This window comes from Trichechus manatus, unplaced genomic scaffold, assembly GCF_000243295.1.
Source record: "Trichechus manatus latirostris isolate Lorelei unplaced genomic scaffold, TriManLat1.0 scaffold00039, whole genome shotgun sequence".
In the NCBI taxonomy this organism is placed as follows: domain Eukaryota; kingdom Metazoa; phylum Chordata; class Mammalia; order Sirenia; family Trichechidae; genus Trichechus; species Trichechus manatus.
In genome coordinates, this window is record NW_004443975.1 from 9595019 (window position 1) to 9622790 (window position 27772).

General features: G+C 49.5%; 1 protein-coding gene across 1 annotated transcript in view; it reads left to right on the forward strand.

The window, feature by feature from the left end:
* Positions 1-27772, forward strand: part of PARP1 (poly(ADP-ribose) polymerase 1) — a 46922-nt gene that overhangs the window by 11782 nt on the left and 7368 nt on the right. Inside the window, exons 3-17 of the mRNA XM_004375880.2 lie at positions 1046-1161; positions 3100-3314; positions 5730-5829; positions 7907-8023; positions 8750-8926; positions 10738-10882; positions 12626-12766; positions 13660-13902; positions 14199-14267; positions 14535-14667; positions 15858-16053; positions 19469-19597; positions 23285-23368; positions 25027-25149; positions 25675-25803. Coding sequence (XP_004375937.1) covers positions 1046-1161; positions 3100-3314; positions 5730-5829; positions 7907-8023; positions 8750-8926; positions 10738-10882; positions 12626-12766; positions 13660-13902; positions 14199-14267; positions 14535-14667; positions 15858-16053; positions 19469-19597; positions 23285-23368; positions 25027-25149; positions 25675-25803 — 2117 coding nt within the window. The remainder of the gene's footprint in view (positions 1-1045; positions 1162-3099; positions 3315-5729; positions 5830-7906; positions 8024-8749; positions 8927-10737; positions 10883-12625; positions 12767-13659; positions 13903-14198; positions 14268-14534; positions 14668-15857; positions 16054-19468; positions 19598-23284; positions 23369-25026; positions 25150-25674; positions 25804-27772) is intronic.

The following is a 27772-nucleotide window of genomic DNA, read 5'->3' on the forward strand; positions in this document are numbered from 1 at the left end:
TTTTTTTTTTTTTTTTGTCTTAATGCACTTAGGTCCTCCAGTACAGTGTTGAACAAAATGATGAAAGAAGACAGCCTTGTCTTGTTCCTGATCTTAGGGAAGAAACATTCAGCCTTGAATTTATTTTTATCTGAGAATTAGCTTTTGTCCTGAATAATTGGCTAGTCATCTCCCAAGTCCTTACTGAATGATTCACCCTTTCCCCGCTAATTTGAAGACACCTTTACCATATATTTAATTCTTACCTATATTTTCGTCTATTTCTATATTAAGATTCTTTCTTTAATTGAGCATTTAACTTTGATAAATGAAAGCATAATGGAAACTAGAAGACTGGATTACATTTAGTATGGTGCAAGACTTACAGAAAGAAAAAAAATCCAGTTGCCACTGAGTGAACTGTGACTCATGGCAACCCCATGTGTGTCAGAATAGAACTGTGCTCCATAGGGTTTTGAATAGCTGATTCTTCAGAAGTAGATTGCCAGGCCATTCTTCCAAGGTGCCTCTGGGTGGACTTAGACCTCCGACCTTTTGGTTAACAGCTAAGCACATTAACCATTGCATCTCCCAGGGACTCCCGTAAGACTTAGTTGAAAGAAAGAAAAAAAAAAACCCATTGCTGTGAGTCAATTCAGACTCATAATGACCCTATAGGACAGAGTAGAACTGCCCCATAGGGTTTTCAAGGAGCAGCTGGTGGATTCCAACTGCTGACCTTTTGTTAGCAGCTGAATGCTTAACCACTGCGCAACGAGGCCTCATAGTAAGCACTGAATAAGGACTTTCCAAAGTGAGGTGGAAGGTCCACAACTAGCCACCAACATTGTGCTGTCTCAGAGAGCCTGTCTGAGAAGGGTAGTTTTATTACCAGAAAAAGAATTAACAACCACAGTGGTCACAAATGGACATAGATGAGGTGGATCATTTCTAGTCACCCAAAACACAAGGTTGTCGTAGTGTAAGAAACCCAGCAAGGTAGAAGAGAAGGATGGGACTTTCTGGAGCTAAACTGTGAGATCCTACTTTATGTTTGATTCTTCAGGCAAAGGCCAGGATGGAAGTGACGGCAAGGTAGAGAAGACGCTGAGTGACTTCGCAGCAGAGTATGCCAAGTCCAACAGAAGCACATGCAAAGGGTGTATGGAGAAGATAGAAAAGGTGAGCCCTTGGGGGTTCAAATGTCTGCTCTTGTATTGGAGAGCTTTAGATGCTAATTCAACGCTAGTGGCTAAAAATTAAGTAGAGATCTTAGTCGAGAGTGGAAATGGCAATGACTTTTCTTCCTGACAGATCTGGCCCTTTTCACTCACAGTCCAGTGTTTGCGTGTGTGACTGCGTCCACTCTTAACAGACCTGGGAGAGTTTGAGAAACATTTATGCAAGGGGTCTGTCTCAGTTATCCAGTGCTGCTATAACAAATACCACAAGGGGATGACTTTAACAAAGAGAAATTTATTCTCTCACAATCTAGGAGGCTGGAAGTCCAAATTCAGGGCGCCAGCTCCAGGGGAAAGCTTTCTCCCTCTGTCAGCTCTGGGGGAAGGTCCTTTTCATCAATCTTCCCCAGTCAAGGAGCTTCTCAGCACAGGGACCTCGAGTCCAAAGGACGCACTATTCTCCTGGCTCTTGTTTCTTGGTAGTATGAGGTCCTGTGTCTCCACCACCCACCCCCATCTCTCTGCTTGCTTCTCTTTTATATCTCAAAAGAGATTGATTTAAGATAAAACCTAATCTTGTAGATTGAGTCCTGCCTCTAATTCTGCCTCGTTAACATTATAGAGGTATTTACGACACAGAGGAAAATCACATCAGATGACAAAAGTGTGGACAATCAGTACTGGAAATTGTGGCCCACCCAAATTGACACACATTTTTGGGGTACACAGTTCCATCCACACAGGGTCTCTTCTGGACTCAGGAGTGGCTGGGGGAAGGCCCTTGGTCTGTGTTTGATGGTAGGATTAAATATACAGATCATCTGTTCTGATACGAGCCTCCGGTTTCCTTCTGCTTAATCAGGGGAACTTCATTAACCAGCCCTTGTAAGGACTCTGTAGTCCCCAAAGGCCGACAGCCAGTCAGGTGGAATGGACCGCCATCTGCACAGCGGGAGACACTGGCAGATGCGTGGGTGTGTGCACCCTTTAACCCCCTCGCCTTTCTCTGATCTTGGTACACACCAGTTGATTTGTGTATGGCATTGATTGAAGGTTTCTGCCTCCACGGGGTACAGTACAGGAAATTAAGATAACCAGTGAGTGTTTGAGAAAGGAAAAACATGCTAGATCTTCTCCTGTTACCTTCAGCCAAGGGTTTCCAAGGAGCAGCTGGTGAATTCAAACTGCTGACCTTTTGTTTAGCAGCCGAGCTCTTAAACAGTGCCCCACTGGGGCTCCAACAGAAACTTAGGGTAAAAGTTAAGGTTTCCTTCATTTCTAGGGGAATACCAGAAGCAGAGGTTCCTTGGCCTGAAAGGAGTTTTATGTAGTGTCATCAGTCCCTAATGCTGAGTTCTCTGGGTCTGGGACTCAGAGGCTGGAACTCTCCAGGAATATCAGGCCTAGAAATTGTAAACCAGGACAGGATGGGAGACTGGGCTCTATTTATAGGTCTGTTACCTCTTCTTAGGAGGCTTCCTATGTGGGAAGAAGCCAGAGTCCTTTGTGGGGGCAGGGTACTGCTGTGAGAAGCGCACTGTACTTGGGGCCTGTGCTGGCTGCCATGTGGCAGGTCTAGGTGTGTGTGAGGCCCAGCTCTGCCCCAGCATGCCAAGTCAGGTGTTCTTATGCCTGCCCCCAGATCAGCAAACATCCTCGGCGACATTGCTCACCTCCTCCTTTGCCCAGTTCAGGAGGTAGGTAGCCAGCCAGGTAGCATTAACCTGTTTAAAGTGACGCTGAGACTTGAGGCTAACACACAATCCTCGGTGGCATAAAAGAGCAAAGTCTCCCAGCAGCCCGATAGTTATTGGCTGTGGCTTGTCCCCTAGGCCTCACACGGGCTGGAGCGCAGGCTGGCTTGTGCCACCTGTGGGCCCCTCTGATGTCCACTGTCTTTCCTTGACTCCCTCGGTACCACATGTGGCTTTTCCCGCAGGGCCAGATGCGCCTGTCCAAGAAGATGCTGGACCCAGAGAAGCCACAGATGGGTGTGATTGATCGCTGGTACCACCCGAACTGCTTCGTCCAGAACAGGGAGAAGCTGGGTTTCCGGCCAGAGTACAGCGTCAGCCAGATTGTGGGCTTCCCCCTTCTCACTCCAGAGGACAAAGAATTCCTGAAGAAGCAGCTCCCGAGAGTCAAGAGTGAAGGGTGGGCAGGGGCCTTGGGGCTTTGATGGGGGGCATGAGGGAGGCCCGAAGACCCTGCACATTCCATGTTGATGTTAGCTGCCATCTGGTTGGCCCTCAACTCCTGATGACCCCATGTACAACAGAACAAAACGCTGCCCAGTCCTGCACCATCCCTGTCATTGGTTGCAGATCAAAAACTGTTCCATTGAGATCTATAGGGTGGTTTTCATTGGCTGATTTTTGAAAGTAGATCTCCAGGCCTTTCTTCCTAGTCCACTTTAATTTGGAAGCTTTGCTGAAACTGATAGGTGGTGGTTGTGCACGAGATGCACTGGCCAGGAATCAAACCAGGTCTCCTGCGTGGAAGGTGAGAATTCTACCACTGAACCACCATGCCATTCCTGTATTTGCTTTGTTAACCCTAGAAGGCCGGGGAGACACAGGCCAGACTGGGGCGATGATAGCAGAACTTGGCCTTTTCCCCACCCCGGACAGGGGAGATAGGATGGCAGGGAGCTTGTAGTGTACTTCCAGTGCTCCACCTGAGCCCCTCCCCTCGGAAATTGGCCTCCCGGTGGTCTCTGCTCCCCCCTGCCTACGTCTCTTCTCCAGGAACAGGTCGAACAAGCAAATCCCACTCCACAGCCCTTCCGACATAAAGACCACTCTCCTGTCCCCTCTGAGCATTCCCCTTGCCTAGTTCAGCCACCACATGTGCTGTGACCCTTTATGACCTGTTTTCACATCCACTCAGTGTCCTAGTGGACCACTCTGGGTGTGTTCCCGTGTGTCTGTTCTCAAGAATGATGCTGGGAGAATGTGTCAGCACATTTTCACATGGGAGGTGGGCAGTGGATAATTAGGTAGAAAGTTCCCCTGCTTATAATCTGGGTGGCATGAGTTTAATATGGCATTAAAATTTAGGATGGGAAAAATGATCAGTGACTGCTTTGAGTCGTTGGGCACTCGACTCCGTCCCCTCTGCTGGCCCCTCGGCCCCAGTCTAGAGGTGCTTGCTAATGGGCGCACCTGTGGGCGTATGACAGGGCAGCCACGTATTGGGTGCTCCTGGGACAGGGACTGTTGGCCGTCTTAGGATTGGGGTGACCCTGACTTCCCATCGTCAAGGCGCCGTCATGCTTTATTCTGGTTCCTAACACACAGACTCACCCCCATTCACGGCAGCAGCACGTGTGGCCCTGGAATATGTGAGAAAACCGGAAAATCAGATACCTGGACCCAGGAGTCCTCGGGGCATTGCAGCACGTGGTGTAGGTGTAGGAATTGATAAGCTCACAGTCCACAGTAACTGACAGTTTGTTGAGCACTTTACGTGGGATAGTTCGTGTAACCTTCACTACAATGTTATAAGGTAGATGGGGTTTTTTTCCCCTATCCTGTGAATGAGAAAAAGTCCAAGGGCTTGAACTCGGGTCTGTGTGGCAGCTGGACTTGGTGCTGACCGTAGTGGCTGTCCTGCCCTCAGTGGCTCTCTCCAGTCAGGGACAGCACTGCTGAGCTCGGTCAGCAGGGTGTTCGATGGACCTGCTGGGCAGAGTGGTCAGCAGTGCCTTGACTGTCACTTCTTGTTTGGGCTTTAGAGTGCGAGCCCACCTCTGAGGACAGCTGCTCAAACAGCCTCTTAGCCTTGGGAGCAGCCCTGTGTTTCAGCTTGAAAAGGCCCAGCCTCAGGCCTGAGGACTTCATCTTTCTGCAATCCCTGCCTCCAGCCTTGGGTTTGTTGTTGTTAGCTCCCGTCCATTAGGCCCCTGGCTCATGGTGACCTCGTGCACAACAGGATTGTACCTTTGTAATCCATAGGGTTTTTATTGGCTGAGTTTTTGGACATCGATTGCCAGGCATTTCTTCCTAGTCTGTCTTGGTTTGGAAGCTGCACTGAAACCTGTTCAGCAACATAGCAGTGTGCAAGCTTCCACCGACAGACAGGTGGTGGCTGCACATGAGGTGCATTGGCCGGGAATTGAACCCGGGTCTCCTGAATGGAAGGCAAGAATTCTACCGTTGGACCGCCACTGCTCTTGTAGCCTTGGGCTTACCTCTATTTTAGTCCCTGCCGGAACCTTCCAGGTGGTCTTATTTGTGCCAAGAGACACGTGGGGTTGTTTTCTAACATCAGCTGGGGCCTGTAGTGGGTTATCCCAGAGCCCTGGAGCAACCCCAGCCCTCCTCCTTAGCTGGCAGGGTATGTTCTGAAATGGGTGAAGTTTCCTGCCTTCTTGGTTGAGAATACTGCTGGAGGAGAGGGCCCTGGCACTAGTGAATGGCTACTAGCACACAGTGAAACATGGGTGGCGGACGGGTTGACATTGCAAAATACGTGTGATACATTCCAGATACTGTGTCACTTCAGGTCACTGGGTTTCAGAGTTGTAGTGGCTCTGGCTCTTTCTCTTATATCCTTTATCTCTTTCAGAAAGAGAAAAGGTGATGAAGTGGATGGCACTGATGAAGTGACCAAGAAGAAACCTAAAAAAGAAAAAGACAAGGATAGTAAGCTCGAAAAGGCCCTCAAGGTGAGTCCTGAGCTGTGTGTCTCCTTTCTCAGTTCTCTTCTTCATCCTGGAAAGAAAGTTCAAGGAGGTATATCACTTACCAAGACCTTTAAGAATTCCCAGATGGATAACTTGTTAAATAGCATGGCTTACTTCCCAGACTGTTTTCGTCCTTCCTCCCAGAGAGAGAACCCACCTGGGGCTGCAGGTGCCCATCCGCAGCCAGGCTCCATCGGGAACTGAGGGGTCTGTTCCCACTTCCCAGCCAAGTTGTGTGTCACTGTGTGCTGGACCTTGGTGGTCACTTGCAAACACTGGAGGCCGAATAGTAAACTCAGGAATGCCAGAGGTTCTTACCCAGCGCCGTCTAGTCAACTCCAGCTCACGGTGTGTCAGAGTGCAGCTGTTCTGTAGGGTTTTCAGTGACTGGGTTTTTGGAAGTAGATCACCAGGACTTTCTTTGAGACACCTCTGGGTAGACTTGAACCTCCACCCTTTCCGTTAGCAGACAAGCACTTAACCATTTGCACATAGAGAGATGGCGTGAAGAGAGAAAGTTTTTCCTTATTTTTTAACCGAGGACCTCTCATAGTAAAAAAAAAAAAATACATGAAATAAATGAAAAGACTAGAGGGCATTTGGTGAAAGGAGAAAAATACCTGTTAAATTAATCGCCGGCCAGATTCATCACTGTTGATTATTCCTGTGTTGAAGCAAAGTGAAAAGCGTAAATCAGAAAATGTGGGGTGTTTGGAAAGTTAGGAGAGGGTAGGTGGTCTCTGCTTAGGAGCTCTGTTTCCATGAGCCATCTGCTTGGCTGTCTTGTCAGCAGTGGTATGAGAATTAGAAGCAATTTCTAAAATGGTGCAGTTGCTTCATGAGTATCACAGATTTGGTGGGATTGTCGTTCAGTAAAAAGCATGTCACTTGTACACCAGTTCTGGCGGCAGTAGAGCTGCGATGCTATTTTGAATGTGCCTTTCAGTACGTCTGGTATACTTCTCTCTCTCCGACACGTTGGAGATGTAAAGTACGTCTGCTGCTTGCCTTCTTGGTCACATGGGTGAAGGAGTCTGCTTCACTTTGTTAGACTAGTTAGACTTTTCCTCATACTATAGCACAAGCCATACTCTGTGGAGGCACAGAGGAGAGGAACTCATTATTGAGAGTTCTTCAAAATGAAGCTGGAAAACAGGTGCACGTGTGTGGCTGCAGCTTGTCAGTCGAGTTCAGGTCTTCCTTGTTTGGTGCTGATGGCGACTCTGTGCGTTAAGTAGGGGCGACACTCTCCCCTCCTTTTTACAGAGGTGGGGTCTGAGGCTGAGGTGGTGCATAGCCCGCCCACACTCCTAAAGAGGGGGAAGCATGTCCAGGCCTCAGCTCTCAAGTGGCGGGGCTGACAGCTTCCGCTGCAAGTTGTTGTGGGACCAGGTGAGCTGATAGGTAAAGGGGTCCAACGAAAAGTAGGCATTTAATGTTATTAGATTGATAATAAATGAATACTGAAGATTTAAAATTCTATTTTAATGTGTGAAACAATGTCCAACAATAAGCTGGAATTTTATTTTGCTGAGTTGTTTTAACAAGAAATTCCATTTTAGAAGAGCGTAATACATGATACGAGTTTAGTACACGATTAAGGGAAATATGAAGTGTTTGGGAATCAACGTCATACTCTCCTTAAGGTTGGTGGAGAACAGCCGTATCTCCCACCTTCACCCCTTCGCCCCTGTAGGTGCCTGGTGTTGGGAGGATAAATGTGAGCCTGCACTCAGCCTAGTGCTTCTCCAAGTCCTCATCTGGGTCTCCTGTTTCTAAAGGATTGGTCCCGCGGGGCCTTGGTGCTGTGCATGCAGCCCTCCCGCCTCCCCACAGTGGTCCCCTCCCCATCTTCCGCCATGTTCTCTGAAAGAACACATCCATAGGAGGATGACTCGGAGCAGATCTCCATCCTGATCAGTCCACCCTTTGAAGAGGGCGGCTCAGCTTTTGTAAATCTCTTTGGAGGCTAAGCAAGACCAGGGGTGGAGTCTGTCCCCACGTTGGGTTTCCTTCTTTGAAAAGAGCTGGTCGCTTACCTGCTGAGTCTCATCCGTAGGCCCAGAACGACCTGATCTGGAACATCAAGGACGAACTAAAGAAGGTGTGTTCAATGAATGACCTGAAGGAGCTCCTCATCTTCAACGAGCAGCAAGTGCCTTCTGGGGAGTCAGCGGTGAGCTGCCCTTGTGTTAAGTGGGACACGCGTGTGACGACCCCAGTCATGGTGGAGTGATGTCCTAATGACGTGTGGGAGGCCCTTGCATGAATGCCTGCGCGTACTAACGGCGAGGAGTAAGAACCACGTAGTTGGGTTTTGTGGTCATCCCCACCATCATGGCCACCATCTTCTCAGGGTCGGGACGGGACAGGCATCTTTCGCATGTTAACGCTGGGTGTAGAATTTTGATGAGGACTGAGGTGGGCTGTACATTTGCCTTGCGTTTTCCTTCTGTATACTTGGCTTGAGGAGTACTCTCTGCCCAAACTCCCCAAGGGCTGCCAGGTCTGCAAAGGGAATGGAGACCCCTCCTGAGAGGCGGCATGCCAGCCTCCCACCAGTTCCCCAGCTGGCCCCTTTCGGCCGTCTTTCTGGAAGTGAGGTTGGCAGAGTATCCTGTGCAGTAGCAGTGGATGCTGTGGGCTCTCCCTTTATTCTTAAATCACTGAGGGGTGAGGGAGTTCCAGGAGTGCCTCACACATAGAAATAAGGTCTCTTTAAAGTACAAATCCCCAAGCCCCAAGTGTGAACCAGCTCCCTGGGGGTGATAGAAAGCCTCAGGGCAAGCCCTTGGTCCAGCCGCTGCCTTTTTAGCGAGTGAGGTTTGTACAAATTCTTCATCCCCCATCGGTAAGTGTCCTTTAAGGTAGCCTTTCCTCTCTGACATGTTTCTGGCTTCAGATCTTGGACCGAGTAGCTGATGGGATGGTGTTTGGTGCCCTCCTTCCGTGCGAGGAATGCTCGGGGCAGCTGGTCTTCAAGAGCGATGCCTATTACTGTACCGGGGATGTCACCGCCTGGACCAAGTGTATGGTCAAGACACAGACGCCCAACCGCAAGGAATGGGTGACCCCAAAGGTCAGTTGGCAGGCGGGTGCTGGGATTCGGGCTTCTTCACACTCCAGGTCACCAAGTCTGCAGTGCAGTGTTTCTCAGGCTGCTTCACAGCTGGGCGTCCTCATGATCAGGTTATGAGATTATGTCATTGGCCCCGTGTGTTTGCAGACTACGCAAACGTAGAGCCAAAAGGCTTCCAACTGGAGTATGGATTTGTCCAATTGGTATAAAATCCTCTTGCTTGCAAAGACCATGAATTATTTTTAGCTTTGTTTATTGAGTGCCTGTTATGTGCTGGACACTGTTCTGGGCACAGAGAACGTAACGGTGAACAAATGGATAATGATTCCTGCTGTTAGGAGAGTTTTTCTTTTTTTTTATTGTACTTCAAGTGAAGGTACACAGAACAAACTAGTTTTTCATTAAACAGTTAGTACACATACTGTTTTGTGACATTGGTTAACAACCCCATGACGTGTCAACCCAGTCCATTCTCGGCCTTGGGTTCCCTATTACCAGCTTTCCTACCAGTCTCCTCCTACTTTCTAGTCCTTGCCCTTGGGCTGGTGTGCCCCTTTAGTCTCGTTTTGTTTTATGGGCCTGTCTAATCTTTGGTTAAGAGGTAGACCTCAGGAGTGACTTCATTACTGAACTAAGAAGGTGTCCAGAGGCCATACTCTCAGGGTTTCTCGAGTCTCTGTTGGGCCACTAAGTCTGGTCTCTTTTTGTGAGTTAGAATTTTTTGTTCTACATTTTTCTCCAACTCTGTCCAGGACCCTCTATTGTGATTCCTGTCAGAGCAGTCAGTGGTGGTAGCCGGGCACCATCTAGTTGTACTGGATTCAGTCTGATGGAGGCTGTTTTAGTTGTGGTCCATTAGTCCTTTGGACTAATCTTTCCCTCGTGTCTTTAGTTATGAGAGTTTTTCTTAAGGACACTTCCTTTCCTTAGTGCGGCGGGGTGGGGGTGGGGGTGGTTGGTCCCAGGGTTCAAGTATCTCCTTTTATTGAGCTCATTGTTTTCTTTTTTTTTTTTTGGGACCTACATATTGAATTCCTGGGATGTGAAAAAACTCCATTTGGGAACCTCAGTTGGATCGCATGCTAGGGGGACCCGGCAGTGTCTCTGAGACGCAGGCGGCTGGAAGGATGCCCTGTGCCCTCATACATCACATCCCTTCCCGTCTTTTCTCTGTACTTTTACTTACACAGTCTCTCTGAAAGGAATCTTAACCACATAGTGCACCCCCCGCCCCCGCCCCCAAGTCTGCTCCCTTCTTCATCCAGTGGTGCTCCCGGGACATGGCACGGAAGGGCGGTTCCTTTACTAAATGAAAGCTTACGAGCGTAGAAACTACGTTGTTCCCCGGAGCTTCGTGTATTTGACATTTATGGAGTGACCACTCAAGCACGCCTGTTGTAGATCACTTGCCGTGAAGAATGAACTATGCTCACAGAGAAATTTGTAGCGAATGTTTACTTTTTAGAGATGCTCTGCATCTAGTTTTCCTTCTCCTGGGGAGGGAAGGCAATTATCCTGATTTCCTCTGGTGTATAGTCTTGGTAGAGCTCTTTGTTTATTTAATGGGCCTGTAGCCATAATACCAGCTCTATTAAATGTGGGAATACTGGAGTAATTTCGTGAAAAAAGTACTGTAGCAGCAGTAATGCTGCATTTCTCACAGGAAGCTTCGCATTTTCCTCTTTTATGTTATTCTCTACTGAAAAAAGAAGACACACGTTATTTGGACAAACCAGATCCTATCTGCTCTATTGGGTGGGTATTTTTTAGGGAGAGCTGGTTTCTTAATAACTAAAATGTGTTTTCTTTAGGAATTCAGGGAAATCTCTTACCTCAAGAAACTGAAAATCAAAAAGCAGGACCGCCTATTCCCCCCAGAGGCCACCACCCCCGTGGCAGCAGCTCCGCCACCCCGCACAGCTGCGGCGCCCGCTGCTGAGAACTCTGCTCCAGCAGGTAGAGCCCAGGACTGAGCGTGGCCGGGCTGGGGCGGGGGCCTGCTCTCAGCCGCTCTGTGCACTGGTCTCCATGGCGTGGAACATATTCCCCTAGGCTCTCCCTTTGTCATTTGAAAAAAAGTTGCCATTGAGTCAGTTCACAGCTCATGGCGACCCCGTGTGTGTCAGAGTAGATCTGCACTCCGTAGGGTTTTCAAGGCTGTGACCTTTCAGTTAGTGGTCACACGCTTAACCGATGGCACCGCCAAGGGACTCTTTGCCATAAATGTTCTAAAAGAGCAGCGGCCAGCAAATGACCATCTCGTCATTCGGGGAGTCTGGAGGGGCTTGTAGGAAAGGCCAGGTAGGCAGCCTTACCTGGGATGGTGTTCGGAATATCCTGCTCAGCTCTGCCCTGCATAGCACTGTTCCAGATCCCGGAGCTCCCTTTCCCGCTTCTGGCCAGGCCTGTGCCCAGCCAGTCCTTCTGAGCCTGATGCTGTGCTTGCGTCGCTTGCATCCAGAGTCAGAGGAAGTTTCCGATGTGTGTTAGTGAGAAATCCTCTATGCCAACAAAGAACACTGAACTGAATATGCTTTTTGCTGGCCGTAGAAGAGACCCACTACCTTTGTTTAATCAGAGGAACGTGGCACAGCCTGGTGGTTAAGCCACGGTTTGGGTGGGTGGAGGACAAAGGTTCTGTCCCTGAACATGAGCTTGTTCCTAATCTCCTCCCCATCCCCAGCCATAAACCAAGCCTGCCGAGCATCTCTGCCTGGGGCCAGTGGTCACTAGGGTGAGCATGTGGGTGGTCATCACCATCCAGCCTGCTGCTTGAAGCCCAAGTCCAAGTGCGTGCAGGTGGGACTGGCGTTGTGGCTCCTGACCCAAGGGTCCCGTCCTCTGCTCTCCCCTCACTCGCAGCTCTTGCACAAATGGCTTTGTTCCTGTGTAGAGGCCTCAGATGCTTTTCATTTAAACTATTTGGTGTCCCTAACTGTTATCCCAGGGAGGGTTTGAAGGACTTTTTTGCCTACAGCCTACAGCATTTCTTGTTCTAGAAATGTGTTCCCAGGATTACATTTCCCTCTGCAGCAGACAAAAGGCCCATGTCTGTCCCGGTACTGTCCTGCCTGGGGTCAGTTATATCAGCTAAGTGTGATCCTACTGACCAGAGGCTTTGGTGACTGTTATGGACATCTGTAATTTTTTTAATGGGACTAATAAGTAATTAATAAGTATTGCATGAGAATTATCCTTTGTTTTCAGACATGGGGTGGAAGGAGAGTTTAAAAAAAGGATTGGGACCCTGTATGACCTCATTTTCCCATCTCCCTGCCAACCTCCTGGGCCTCTTCCCCAAACACAGCTTCCTAGTCAGCCCCATGGAGCAGACCTAGGGTCGCCCACACCACGGCCAGCAGCGCTGACCTGTGCATGGAGCAGCGTGGTTTCCTGCTGTCTCCTCTGCAAGTCCTCTCTGTGCCCAGGGGCGTGTGCAGGCTCCCAGATGGCAGTTTCCTGTTCTCGCAGCCTCTGCTGCCCCACTTGCCTTCACTTCTACATTTCATGGGCTTTTCCTTAAGGAGAAGCTGATGAGCAGGGTGCTGAGGCTGACCAGGGACCCTGCACCTGCATCTTGCACAGACGGCCCTGGTGCCCCAGCTTCTGCCGGGAACAACCTGGGTTCCTGCTCCTCCCTCTCCCCCTGGCTGTAGCTCCAGAGTTAGCCCTGCCTGATGGCGCTGTCTTCCATCCCAGGTAAGCCATTGTCCAACATGAAGATTCTGACTCTGGGGAAGCTCTCCCGGAACAAGGAGGAAGTGAAGACCATGATCGAGAAGCTCGGGGGCAAGCTGACGGGGACGGCCACCAAGGCTTCCTTGTGCATCAGCACCAAGAGTGAGTGTCAGCTTCTTTGTAAAACGGGTGATGCTCTCTGTCCCGTGGGATTGTGTCGAGGAGAATCCTTACTGCATGTCTCACACACAGGCAGCGCTCAAAGCATGTCTTTCTTACCAGTATCCTCGCTTTTCACGGGTTTTATGAAGGGAAACCAGTGTTTGTACTTTGTATTGCTGCTCTGCATTGTAGTATATATCCACACACATCCTGTGTCCACAGCTAAAGACTGTAAGCTGCTATTCTCATCACCTAGTCACCCAGCACTGCTCCACAAGGTGTTAGGAGGTTCATGGCCAAAACAAAAAAGCCCACAGGTCAAGTATATTTGGAAAATGCAGGGTTATCGGAAAGATAAACAGGCTTCTTTGCAGCTTCATTATGCTGAAGACATAAATCTCCAAGACCCACCTGTATTTGTGACTTCAGGGTCCTTGTTCTTTGCAGTGCCTACTAACACCCATTTTGTGGAATTTGTTTGGAGAAGGCTGCCTTAACTCATCATACCTTCCACAGAGGGGCAATGATTAGAATAAAAAAAGCTGTATGAGCATTGGATTTGGCAGGAAGGGAGAGTTGTGCGTGATAAGGGCTTAGAAAAACATCAGTACCAGGTGCCATCAATCAGAGTAGAACTGTGCTCCATAGGGTTTTCAGTGACTGATGGTTTTAGAAGTAGATTGCCAGGCCTTTCTTCTGGGGTGCCTCTTGAGTGGACTCGAACTTCCAGCCAGGTCACCAGCCAAGCACATTAACTGTTTGCACCAGCCAGGGGTTCCCCGAGGGTTTGGGAGTACTCAGCGAATGTGACTGTCGCAGTTTGAGTTTTTCAGTTCAGTTTTAAACTCCCTTTTCGGGCCTTCCTGCCCCTTCTCTCGCCCCGATCGGAACAGAGGAGGTGGAGAAGATGACAAAGAAGATGGCGGAGGTGAGAGAAGCCAGCGTTCGCGTGGTGTCTGAGGAGTTCCTCCAGGATGTCTCAGGCTCCACCAGGAGCCTTCAGGAGTTGCTCTCAGTGCACGTCCTGTCGTCCTGGGGGGCCGAGGTGAAGGTGGAGCCTGCTGAAGTAGTGGCCCCAAAAGCAAAGTCGGGGGCTGCACTTCCCAAGAAGAGCAAAGGCGCCGTCAAGGAGGAAGGTGAGGGCACTTCAGCCCATCCTGCCTCAGGTCGTGGGCCTTGCCCGCCCAGCCAGGTTGCTGCCTGGAGCCTCTCCCAGCACACCCCTGAGATGGTCTGTGGGGCGCTGTCCAGACCAGTTTTCTGAGTCCATTTCCATTGGGCACAGAATACAAGTGCTTTGGGGCAGTGGGGGCTGCGCACAGATGCCGTGCTAGTGAGCGGTGACAGAGGGTGGAGCTCGCGTGCCTGCCCCCCACCCTTTACTTGTTCGTTCATTTCTAGCTCAATGTTTACATCTTTGACCCTGTCACAGGTGTCAACAAATCTGAAAAGAGAATGAAGTTGACTCTTAAAGGAGGAGCCGCTGTGGATCCTGATTCTGGTAAGTGAGCAGAGAACCATGAACAGAGCAGGCTGCTCCCATACCGTTAATTAGGAGTGCATGTCTGAACGTCCACTGTGTGCTGGGCTCCTCCCCACAGCCCCCGCCATGGGAGTGGGACTGTGCCTTCACCCCAGTCCCGAGAACACGCGTGTGGTGTTAGCGGTGGTATCCAGGCAGATGTGAACCCCGAGGCCTAAAGACCCCCCTCCCCTAGAGTACTGGCCCCCCATAGAGAAAACTGTAGTAGCTTTGCCTCCTTGACAGGCCTGGAACATTCTGCACACGTCCTGGAGAAAGGCGGGAAGGTCTTCAGTGCCACCCTGGGCCTGGTGGACATCGTCAAAGGAACCAACTCCTATTACAAGCTACAACTTCTGGAGGACGATAAAGAAAGCAGGTGTGTTCTGGGAAGGGGAGAGCGTGTCCCAGAAAAGGTATGAGCATTTCCTGCAGCGTTAGTGCTGTGCCACCAGCCTCATGACGCTGAAGCTATTTAAACATGTAACTGGGGAATGAAACCTAATCACAAAGAGCAAGAGAGTATCAGGAGGTCTTCACGTAAAGAGCTGGAGAGCTCTTCACCCCTGGGTAGCATTGCCATCCTTCTGCCCTCCTTCTGCCCAGTCTTTACAGGTGTGTGGTGGTGTTACATATCCTCCCAACTATTATGTGTGTGTGTGCGTGCGTGTGTGTGTGTACATACGTATACATATACATATTAGGTATATATATATATACTCTAGGAATCTTTGAGTGGCTTTAGAAACCCTATAGGGCCGTTCTAGTCTGTCCTATAGGGTTGCTATGAGTCAGAATCAACTTGATGGCAACGGGTTTCAACGGGGCAATAGCCTGGAAAACCAGGAAGTCTCAAATTTTGTTTGAGATTTCTGGTTTTATCTTTAAAAAATGCGTACAGATCTTGTATCTGGGTTTATGCTATATCTATATTTAATGTTCTGTAAAAATTAAGTTTTCGTTATTTCCACTGAGAAAAATTAACTCACCCAAAGCTAAGCAGCACAGCACCTAGGGTTTGAGGTGGAAGGTTATAGCTTAGCTATCTAGGCGGCCAGCCCTGCCTTGTCAGTGCGCCTGCCACCTCATTACTCCACCCCAGCCCCAGCGTCATGGCATCTTGGCCTCTGGGGTCGTCATTGTTCTCAGGGTACATCTTTAGTGGTTACGTCTCCTTGAACACATGACTTCTCTGGAGAGAGGTGTGGGTTTCGTGTCAAGGTCTCCAGGCCTCAGGATTCTCTCCTCAAACTTGGCTGCCAGATCAGAGCTTAACCTATTTGGTATTCTTTGCTAGTAGGATTTGAAAAAATGTTTTTTAATTACTTTAAACTTATTATAACTTTCAGGTTAATAAAAAATGAAATAAAGGTCCTTCGTTGTAACATAGGTTCCTTTCCTCTTCTGTGTCAGAGCTGTCTTCCGATACCATCATGTTGGCGTGTTTGAGCTTCTTCCTCACCTCATTCCAAGTGGAATAGCAGGGAAGGGAAATTTGTACTGAAATGGGCCCCACTGACCCACAAATCTGTATCTGACCTTTCCCCTTCCCCTCCCCCCACGTCTTAGGTACTGGATATTCAGGTCCTGGGGCCGCGTGGGCACGGTGATCGGGAGCAACAAACTGGAGCAGATGCCATCCAAGGAGGATGCCGTTGAGCACTTCATGAAACTATATGAAGAAAAAACCGGGAACGCCTGGAATTCCAAGAACTTCACCAAGTATCCCAAAAAATTCTATCCCCTGGAGATTGACTACGGCCAGGTAATCACCTAAACCGCCTTTAAACCATCTCAATCTAGTAGAGGGAACCCTTTAACCCGTTGCTGTCCAGTCGATTCCAACTCATAGCAACCCTATAGGACAGAGTAGAACTGCCCATGGGGTTTCCAAGGCTGTAAATCTTTACGGAAGCATCTTTCTCCAGCAGAGCAGCTGGTGATTTTGAACTGCTGACCTTTCGGTTAGCAGCCCAGCACTTAACCACTGCGTCACCAGGGCTCAATCATTGTAATACACCATATGAACATGTAATACACCCTAAGAATAGAATAAAGGACAAAACCACATGATCGTCTCAGTAGATGTAGAAGAAACATTTAACAGAATCCAACACCATTTCATGATAAAACACTCGACAAACCAGGAATGAAGTCCCCGCCTGAAGTGTGAGATGGAGCCTGGGTGGGAACAGTAGGTGCTTTGCAGTTGTCTGTGAAGCCAGCACCTAAACACAGCAGGGTAGTTTGTGGATTCCAGGTGAGGCTTTTATCTGAGCTGTGTTCATCCTAGATCACTGTGACCTGGTGTATCATCAAGGTAGAATTATGGTCACTTGACAGGCTCTGCGGAGTTCACGGTTTTTAAGTCTCAAATCAGGAAAGGTGGAAAAGAGCTGTATTTGTCATTCGAGCATCTCCATGTTTGTCAGCAGGCAGCCTGCAGTTGTCTCTTGGTCGGTATTTTTGTGGCCCTTTGTTATGGCAAAATGCTTGCCTTGTTTTTATACGGAGAATCTATTTTATCATCAGGAGAGAAAATACACACATCTTTCAGAAGAAGAGAGATTTGTGAGTGGGTACAGATCTTTTAATTCAGAATCCTTGAGCTTGTCTCCAAGACGGATTTCTTTGGCTTATAGAGGCTGTCAGGTGCGTTCCCCGTTCAAAGTAGAATTTAACTTCTGCTTATATGATATTGAAATTGAGACCTTCGACTTAGTTGCACAGACTTGGTCTGACTGGGCAGTGCCCCCTGCCAGGTTAACCTTTTTTTTTTTTCTCCTCAATTCAAGAAGTATTATATATTTGTTTTAGAAAGTTTTGAGAAATATAGACAAAAAAAATAAACATCACTTAGGATTAACCAGTTAAAATCAGGGCATATACATATACCTTTTTCAGTCATCTTTCACTTCACATGTATTTTTCTCACCGTAAAATTGGAGCCCTGCCTTACGTACTGGGTTTTAACCACCCACCTTTTGTCCTAATGTACCAGGCGCATTTCCCTGTCTTCTGGAGCAGCAGTGTTCGATAGAAACATACATGTAATTTTAGTTTTCTAAGTAACCACATTTTAAAATGCAAAAAGAAACAGGTAAAATTAATTAGCAGCTTACTTAATCCAGCATATCTAAAAACATATCACTTCAACATGTAATCCATACCAACAAAATTATTGAGCGAGTTTACATTCTTTTTTTTTTTAATACTAAGTCTTCGATGTCCGGTGTGTGTTTGACACAGCACATCTCATCTCAAACTGGCCATATTTCCATTCAGCAGCCCCATGTGACTAATGGCTACTGTATTAAAATACGCCTGTCTTGCACATCATTTTTTCAGACTGCATAGAATTCCATCCTGTGGGCGGGCCATTAATTTTATCATTTATCAAAACAATGCCTGCTCACCACCCTCCTTTAGACATTAGATTCTTTCTAGGTATTTGCTATGATGAGGCTGATCTGCAGTACATCCAGCCCTCGTTATTCATGGATTCTGTGTTTGCGAATTTGCCTACTCGCTAAAATTTGTTTATGACTCCACAGTGAATACTTATGGCCCTTTTGTGGATGTGCACATCACAGCAAAAAATTTGAGTCACCTGATACACATGTTCCCAGCTGAGGTCAAATAAAGACACACTGCCTTGTTTCAGCTCTCTCACTGGAAACGAGTTACCTTATTTGCAGTCAATCTAGTGCCACGTTTGTCACTTTTTGTTAGTGATGTCGCTGTTTAAGATGGTCCCCAGTGTAGTGCTGAAGTGCTGTCCAGTGCTCCTCAGCCCTACAGAGAAAACGCGTGAGATAAAGCATAATTCAGGCATGAATTAGAGTGTTGCCGGCTGTGAATTGAATGCTAAGGAATCAACAATATATATTTAAATGAGGTGGCTTTAAACAGAAACACACACAGAACAAGGTTATGTGTTGATCACTTGATGAAAATGTTGTGACCAGAGGCTGGCAGGAACCTAATCCTGTATTTCCCCTAGAGCAGTGGTTCAATATCCCCTAATTCAGTGCTTGCAGTGTCTTTATAGAACATAGCTACTGCAAATAACAACAATCAACTGCGTCTCTGTACCTCTGTGATTATTTCTATTAGAAGTGGATTTACTGGGTCACAGGGTGTATGCATTTAAACAAGGTTTTTTAACACATTAATAGTTTGCGCATCAATCAAGTTATATGCAGAGGTTGAAAGAGTACATTTAAAACCCAGTGTCTCAACAAAAGAGTGATGGTAACAACACAGCCATGGCGCTAACACAGCCCAGGTTAGCGCTTTGCAGCCTGGTTGAGCCAGGCAAAGTCCAGTGTCAAAGCCCAGTGCCGGTTACCTTCACTTAAAGGAATACTAGACACTGCATTAGCTGTAGAGACGCAGTGATGGACAGAGCACAGTCGCTGCCCTCTAAGAGTGAGATAGTTAAGGCAGTTTCAGTACAGTGTGGTGTTGGCTTAGCCTGGATTCTCCAGCTGGCAGAGGTTGGAGTGAGTGCTATTCATTTATTATGGAGTGCAGCCCCAGGGAGTAGGAGTGAGGGATGGGGAGGGAGGCGGGGAGGAGGCGGGTAAATGCTAGGATGCATTTTAATGCTGTCAAGCTTGCTGGTAGTAAAAGGGACTGATTGCTTGATCCTTTGGGACTCTACGAGAAGGCTGTATAAACTGCCCCTTGGATGAGGAAGTGCGCAAGAGAGGGGGAAGAATCTGTCCATCAGTCCTGTGTGCTGTTGGTCCAAGGCTCACCCTCACAGCTCCCTAGCCTTTCCAGTTTACACACGGTGGGCACCAGGCAGGTCCCCAGGCAGGGCGTCATCAGCCAGGTGGGAGGCAGTACCTCCCCAGGTAAGGGTCTGAGGGGCGTGGGCGCGCCTGATGCAGGCCAGAACCGAGCAGAGCTGGGTGCTGCAGTGGCCACAGGACCAGGAAACTGGAGCAGCCACGAGGACCCAGGGTGCATGGAAGTGTCTGATCACCATGCATCCTCGTGCACACTCCTCCTTGGATCCATTGCCCAGACCTTTTTGGTTAACACACAGCCTTTTTTGCTGGTGGCACTCCATCCCATATCCTTTGTCTGCAGCCCACACCCCAGCCATTACCACGACTTTGCCAGGGTTGTTAGCACTGGGTCTGTCTTACTAACTGCATTTTTCCCTAAAGGATGAAGAGGCAGTGAAGAAGCTGACAGTAAACCCCGGCACCAAGTCCAGGCTCCCCAAGCCGGTTCAGGACCTCATTAAGATGATCTTTGATGTGGAAAGCATGAAGAAGGCCATGGTGGAGTATGAGGTTAGTGCACTTGGTTATTTTGTCTGTGAGTGTTTGCTGCGGGCAGGCGATGATTTGAGTGCTGGGCCAGTGGAGAGAGAGCTTTGCAGCTCTTCTTGTTTCTTTCTCTCAGAAACAAAACGTTGGATGTCAGCTTCTCCTGCCTGTTTTTCAGCCTTAAATAAATCATGAGTGTTGGGCCTTCTTTTAATTTACCAGGGCTGCCGTAACAAAATACCGCACACCGGGTGGCGTATGAGATCAGAAATGTATTGGCTCACAATTCTGGAGGCTAGAAGTCCAAATCAACGTGTTGGCCCGGCCCTGTTCCCTCCGAAGTTTCTAGGAAAGATCCTTTTTTGTCTCTCTTAGCTTCTGGTGGCCCCAGATGTCCTTGGCTTGTAGATGGTATCTTGACGTGGCCTGCTTCCCCTCTCTGTGTCTCTCCTCTTTTATAATGTCACTAGTTATATAGAATTAGGACCCACCCTACTCTGGTATGTCCTCGTGTTAACTGTTAACATTTTCAGAGGCCCTATTTCTGAACAAGTTCACATCCACAGGTACAGCATGTTTTTGGGGCGACACAGTTCAATCCATAACAGACCTGTAGTGCTTGCTCTTTTGCGGGGGTCATTTGATTTGCTGTGAAACAGGTGGTGTGTTGTAGAGAGCTACCCTGGGCCCCCAGCCCCCCTACTCTTCTTGCCATGTTCTCCTGCTTGTCACCGTGCATAGGATGTGTAGACATGGTTCTTTCATGGCCCAGCTGGACTCGTCGGGGGTGTCCTGGACTCAGCCCACTTACGGTAAGAAAACTGCAGCCAGTACCGACAGAGGCGCAGAGCTTCTGCCGCTTGCTTCATCACGTAAATCCGTACCGGCTCTTCTTACGAAAAAGTGGTGGGGAGGGGGGGAAGCTTGTTGGATTAGTCGTGCTCCTGCCCAAGGCAGAGTGGCAGGGACTGTGGACCAGGGCTACGGCTTCCCAGTTCATCTCCACCCCATCTCCGCGCTTCCCCTGGGGATGAGGGCAGAAGGGCCCTATTCTTGCTGCCCCTGGCATGAGAGCTCTGAGTGCTGACCCTGGAGGCCCTCAGAGTAGAGATGGTGCCCGGTGTTGCTCGGCAGTTAGCTCCTTTCTGGGAGCACCTCAGAGAGGCACATGGCCTTCACTTGTGACCTGCTTTGTATGCCTCTGCAAATGGGCTCTCCCCCCTGCCCCAGCTGCCAAGCCAGGAAGCTTCAGGCTGCTCTGAAAAGCAAACAGCTGGGGTGGGTTGGTGATTGCGTTCGTCCTGGGTTCCTAGGAACCCATCGAGGAGAGCGAGAGACCAGCTTTGCCTATTCCATCCCTTCTCCACGGGGTTGCTCATGGTCCTGCTGCTTCCCCCGAGCTTCCTGGAGGCTACTCAGCCACTCCCTCCTCAACTCCCATAGACACCAGGGCCAGAGTCCCTGTCAGAAGCTCAGCTCATTGTTAGAGAACAGTATTGTTACAGCCTCAACGTCGTCCAACAGGTTTGAAAATGGCCAGAGCTTGTTCAAATAGATACATAGCCTGACTTCTGACTGGACCTCCCGGCTGGGGGGAGGTCTGAGGAGTTTGAACAACTTGTGGGCGGGCTCACCAAGAGTGGGCACATGAGAGAGTGTGATGTGGCTAAGGGAAGGGAGAAGAGGGTCTCGGTTTCATTAATGTTTTAAGTGAAACATCCTGCGCTTCAATACTCTGCTTTATCTACGATTCGTAGAAGTCGTCAACTACTCTCAGACCCAAGTGTCTTCCTGCAGAGTGACATTTTTACATTGTTTTCGCTCAGACAGGTAACTAGCAGGAATAGAAGGGTCAGGGTTCCTGCTGCTAGGACTGCGGGAGGCTGTCTGTGGGAAGTGTGTGGAGGAGTGGGCATGCTGACGTCCAGTCGATGGTTCCCAGTGGGATTGGGGTAACCATATGGAGAAATTGACATGGGGCCCCGGTGTGCTCTATCCCCAGCACGGGGAGCCTAGCGCTCCCTTTGAGGCAGGGGAATCCTGGGCCCAGAAGGGACTAGGGGCAGGTGCTCGGGACCCATGGTGGGGGCAGGTTTGTGCTGCAGCTGTGACTTGGGGTCCTCGGCCCTGGCTCGGAGGGTCCCTGGCCCTGGCGTGTCTCTTCTGCGTCTCACTTTCTCCCTAAACCAAGTAAGCTGCTATCAAGGTGGTGCTCAGGCCAGTGTTGGCCTGCGTGAGCCCGGAGCTTCTTTTCCAGGAGTTGGTGGTTTGTGGTGATTTAGCCCTTCTCTTGTGCTTGTGGCCAGTGCACACATTTTTCAGAGTGCAGTTAAGGACACTAGATCTTTTCTTTTTTAAACAAATAAACACACACCAGAATTACACAACGCTGGCAGCAGGGCTCCCTCCGGGGTGTCTGCTTTACTGTGCTCATGCTGCCCTGGATGAAAACACGTGTTGGAGTTCCTTCTGTAGAGGTGTTTTCTGGGCCAGTTTATAATCCACACGGAAGTCTCTCTGCTGTTCTATTGTGCCTCGTTCTTGGTCCAAAATAGATCATCCACCTTCTTCCCCAGACTTAGCCCAGGTATTTAACTCTTTCCAGAAACCAGACCCACCCTCGTAATGGAGTTCCTGTTATGGAGGGATGAGAGGTGTGGGCCCCACGGCTTGTGGTTTTATTAGACGCAGTAATTAATCGCTGGCCCTTGGTTGGTGCCTTCTAAACACTTTCCACATCCTTTTATTTAATTTACTCCACACAGCAGTTCTGTTTCTAGAATGCTTGTTTGGCTCTGTCTTTGTTCCAGGCACTGCAGGAAGTGCTGCGACACAGAGGTGGATATGAGGGCTGGTTTTGGCCTGGGGAGCTCAGAGGGGCCTAGTGGGAACAGCCACGGGGACAAATGGCTCACCATGCAGAGCGTGGGGCCCGCTGGCAGACAGATGTTTGGGCACACAGGTGGCCCAGGGTCACTCATAAAAGGGAGTGGGAGGCTGGGCGACCTTTGGAGGAAGGTGGCCCTGTTTTGCAAATGGGAAACCGAGGCTCAGAGCGGATGAGCCATTAGTTAACTGGTGGCCAGGCCACTGGCTGCAGATCCCACGCTTCGTCCACTGCAGCACGCTGCTTCTGTTGCCAGTAGTTCCCAAGGTATTTCAGTAGTAGAAGTATTGTCAGAACAAAGGTTTAACCTCTTAGTTGACTGATTTGAAAGAGACACCACTGATTTGAACATAAATACATATGCTCAGGTGTGTCCTTTTAAAAAAGATTTTCACCCCTTTATGGTTCTTCTTGTCTGGCCTGGAAACCAGGGATGGTAGACTTACTGCCTTGGCTCTGGGACCCCAGAGAAGGCTCCCTGGGTGCTGCCTAAGATGGGGAGCCATGGCTGACTGACCCTCTTCCTCGCTTTGGAATTGGATGGGAATTATGCTCTATGTTTTTCCAGAAATGCTGGGTAATTTCAAACTCAGCGTCAGGGAGGGAAATGGCTCGTCCCAGCTATAATGGAAGTGAGCAAGAATCCTCTTCACACGTGTTCCCTCCCGCAGTGGGGCTGTGCTGAACTGTGGAGTCGGGTCACGGGGCCCTTCCAGGTAGACTGGCCCGGAGGCCTGACAGGTACCCATCTCGTGCTCCCCTCGTCACACTGTGTGATGCCCAGTGATGGCGGATTTAAAGAGGAAATCCCCTTCTCTCTCCAGATTGACCTTCAGAAGATGCCCTTGGGGAAGCTGAGCAAAAGGCAGATCCAGGCGGCATACTCCATCCTCAGCGAGGTCCAGCAGGTAAGCAGGGGGCTGGCCTCTTCTTGCTACAGAGAGTGGCCAGCAGCTGCCCACTGGCTCTCCTGGGCCAGCGTCCCCAGGCAGACTTCTTCTTGTCTGGGGACCAGCAACAAGAAGCACTAAACTTCATGAGGATTTAGAATCCTCAGTCCAGCTAATATGACAAGGGCCTGCCACTGGTATCGTCGGAAAACTGATGAGTAGCAGTGTTTTCAATTGTCAGATGTGTAATAAACACCTTAAAAACTTGAAGAATTTGGTTCTCCTACTTCATAAAGAGGAGCCCTGGTGGCACGACGGTTAAGTGCCTGACTGTTAAGCAAAAGGTTGGCGGTTCGAACCCACCCAGTGGCTCCTCAAGAGAAAGACCTGGTGATCTGCTTTGGTAAAGATCACAGCCTAGGAAATCTATAGGACAGTTCTGTTCTGTCACGTGGGGTCGCTGTGAGTCAGAAATAACTCGACAGCACCCAACAACAGCAACCTCATAAAAGTGTTCTGATTTTATTGTGTGTCCGTCCTTACTGGTTCGGCTGAGTTTACTTTTCAGTTACTTGGAAATCGCCCAATATAGAAGGCTAGATATGTTCTTTCATCCATTGGTCATTCGGCATTTACTGAACCTTTGCCAGGTTGCCCCTCCACCAGCACCTTCAAGCCTAGCAGTCCCGTCCTGGAGGGCTGCGGGCTTCTGCTTGTGTTTGGGGGTGCAGTGCACTCTTGGCTTGTGACAGAAGCAAGGCACCCAGGAGGTGAACGGGGACCAGGAAGATGGACTTTCTGGCTCATGCTGGAGGAGAGACCCTGAAACGTAGCTGTCAAGTCCAGCAGCCGTGGTCCTGAGCAGTGGCCTTCTTTGCACCCACTGGCTGAGGCCTGGGAAGGCTTTCGTCGGCCCGGCCCAAGCCCTTTCCTGTTCAGAGTCCCCAGGGGGAGGGCTGGAAGCATGCTTATCCATTTCCCAGAGCAGACTGCAGTAAAACAGACGTACACAACTTGGTGACATCCGTGTCTTAGTGAGAGACGACTTAGCTTCTGGCCTGCAGGGTGCCAGGTCACTGTGGGCACTGGGATGTCCTCCAGCAGTCTGGCTCTGTGTGCGTTTATGGAGCTCCTTCTGCACAGAGAGCATTTACTGGTCCTCTGGCAGTGAGAGAGCTTGGCCCTCCACCTGGACCTCCGGGGACAGTACAACACGACTCCCCTACCTCAGAGATGGTGCTCGGTGGCTGAAGGGGGCCCAACTGAGCCTTATAGCAGTGGGTTTCTTCCCATTTTATTATGAAAAATTTCCAAACATATAGAAAGTTGAAAGAATTGTACAGAAAATATTCATGCGCCCACCAGCTAGATTCTACAGTTAACATTTTGCACGGTGGTTTGTTTGTTTACTAACCACACGGTTCTCTGTACAAATGAAACGCCATGGGGGAAGCCCGTTGTGTGTTGAGCTGCACTGCTGGAGAACAGCGGTCCCACCCTTCTCACGTGCCGTCTTCCGGTACTCGTCCTTGTCCTTGGTTCCTGGCTCGTGCACACACTGCTAGCTCTGGACTCAGCTGTAGCGTTCACTGTCTGGAGGACAAAGCCTGGCCGAGTGCTGGGGGCTGGGAGCTGCCACGCAGCCCGGTTCCTTTTGTTTCCTCCCCACCCCCCAGGCGGTGTCCCAGGGCAGCAGCGACTCCCAGATCCTGGACCTCTCAAATCGCTTCTACACCCTGATCCCCCACGACTTTGGGATGAAGAAGCCTCCACTCCTGAACAACACAGACAGTGTGCAGGTATACCGCACAGGCTTGGCGGGGAGCCGCAGGGGTGCCAGGCAGTGGCGCGGGGCACAGGCATTATACCCTTGCTCCTACCCCTCCACGGGATGGGGCCCCCGTCCTTGCTTGACCAAATCGGTGTGGGGGCCGTTGGCGAGGGAGAGCATCTTCCTTCTGACAGCATCTTTCTCCCCTCTCCTCCGCGCTGCCTCGTAAGGCAGCTGGTGATAGCTCCTGGCTCAGGAGTGGTTTGTAGCGTCTTTAGCGTGTGCAAGAGGCAGGACCGTTCGTTCTTACCTTGCCATCTAGCCTCCACCTCTCACCTTCCCTGAGAGCGAGTCCTCATTAGCATTCCAGGAAATCCATGTGAGCATTCTCTAGGCAGGACAGGTGACAAGATGTCCCTGACCAGCTAGGAGGTCCCTTTCTCAGTGTTTGTGTTGGACAGTACCCACAATGTGGGTTTTTGGGGCCAAACTTGGGTGAGTCTTTCTTCCTCACCTTGGTTCTTAACCCAGCATCTGTGTGTTGCTCCTCTAGGCCAAGGTGGAAATGCTGGACAACTTGCTGGACATCGAGGTGGCCTACAGTCTGCTCAGGGGTGGGTCTGAGGACAGCACAAAGGACCCCATTGATGTCAACTATGAGAAGCTCAAAACTGAGATTAAGGTAAGAGGACAACCCTTTCTGAAGCATCTTGGAACTGCCCATCACAAGAGCGGTAGTTCCGAAACCTGAATGTACATCAGGATCACCTGGAGGGCTTGTCACCACACAAAGTGCTGTGGCCCGAGATTTTCCCAGATGTGGCTGCTGATGGTCCTTTGAGAACTTCAAGGCATTTCACCAGTAAATAATGCACCTGTTTGCAAGGCAGGTCCCAAGCCAGAGCCTCGGCTTGGTGTAGCAACTGATTTTCAAGGGACCTTTGAGAAAGTTCTTTTTTTTCCCCTTAATTTTGAGACAGTTGCCGTTGAGTCGACTCTGACTCATGGCGACCCCATGTGTGTCAGAGTAGAACCGTGCTCCATAGAGTTTTCAGTGACTGACTTTTTGGAAGTAGATCATCAGGCCTTTTTTCCAAGGTACCTCTGGGTGGACTCGAATCTCCAACCTTTCCGTTAGCAGCTGAGTGAGTTATCTGTTTGCACCACCCAGGGACTTCTTAATCTAGAGAGGAGCTGTCTTGAGTTACTCTGTGGCAAGGCATGGACCGTGGAACCTTGTTTGCAGCATTCCATTTCAGAAGTGGAAATGTCTGCTGCAGCTGTAACAAAAATACAGGGCTGGGGTTGGTTTTTCTCGGGGGTTAAGTGGCCCAGGTGGTGCACACACAGTCCTTGAACTTTTTTTTTTATTATTACTTTATTTTTGTTGTTGAGAATACACACAGCAAGGCATGCACCAATTTCACAGTTTCTGCATGTACAGTTCAGTGATAAATTGGTTACATTCTTCGACTTGTGCAACCATTCTCACCCTCCTTTTCCGAGTTGTTCGTTCCCCATTGGCATGAACTCACTGGCCCCTAAGGTTCTGTCTAATCCTTCGAGTTGTTGTCAGTTTGATCCCATATAGATAGTTCGTAAAAGAGCATAATGCTCAAGGCAGACATTCTTTACTAGTTCAGCTAAACTGTTGTTTGGTTTTAAGAAGACTTGAAAGGATGTTTTTGTTTAAGGTTTAAAGATTACGTCAGGGCAGTAGTTTCAGGGGTTAATCCTTGAACTTTGGTGTGTTGGACACCCAGGCAGAAATCAGCCTGCCTTGGCCAGCCGGAAGACGAGTGTCTGCGCGAGCTCCTGGCTTACCTGGCCTTGAGCTAGGTCTCATCCCCTGTGACCACTTTCTCAGCCCCAGCCTCCCCTGAGGTGTTACAAGGTTAAATGCACTAGATTGTGCTGTGCCTAGTACAGCGTGTATACATTACTAAACAGAACCTTTGTTCCTTGATGAGGACAAAGCATAGATCTGTGGGCCAAGCAGGATAAGACAGCAAACGTTGCCTGCTTGACCGCTGGGCTCCCTGCTCGGGGGGCAGGTTGTGGGGATGGTTCTTCTTGAAGGAGTCGTTACTCGTGCCGGTTGCCACCGGGTCACTTCCCACTCATGGCAACCCCGTGTGCGTCAGAGTAGAACTGTGCTCCATGGGGTTTTCAGTGGCTGAGTTTTCAGTAGATCTCCAGGACTTTTCCCAAGGCGCCTCTGGGTGGACTCTGATCTGACCTTTTGGTTAGCAGCTGAGCGCATTAACCGTTTGCACCACCCTGGGATTCCAAAGGGGTTATTACGCTCTTTAATTAAGAGTCAATGAGGATTCCTAGGTTTTCTGAACTTTGAATTAAGAGTAAGAGAACATATCTAGGCTCTTCCATAACACACTCATGTTTACTTAACATAGATTAAACTATTCGACAGTTGCTCATTGGTCACACGCCCTGAGTCTGGCACGACACGTGTGGCCCTGAGGATGCAGACACGCATGAGCAGTCATCCCTGTCCTCACAGTCCCTGGGGTTGGTCGATCCTGGCTGCCTTTAATTGCAAGTCTGCGCGTTTTGAAGAGAACAGTCTAGGCTGTGTGATGTCTTCCGGGCCCGTCTTTGTTTCACCACACGATGCACTGGCCTGTTGCCGT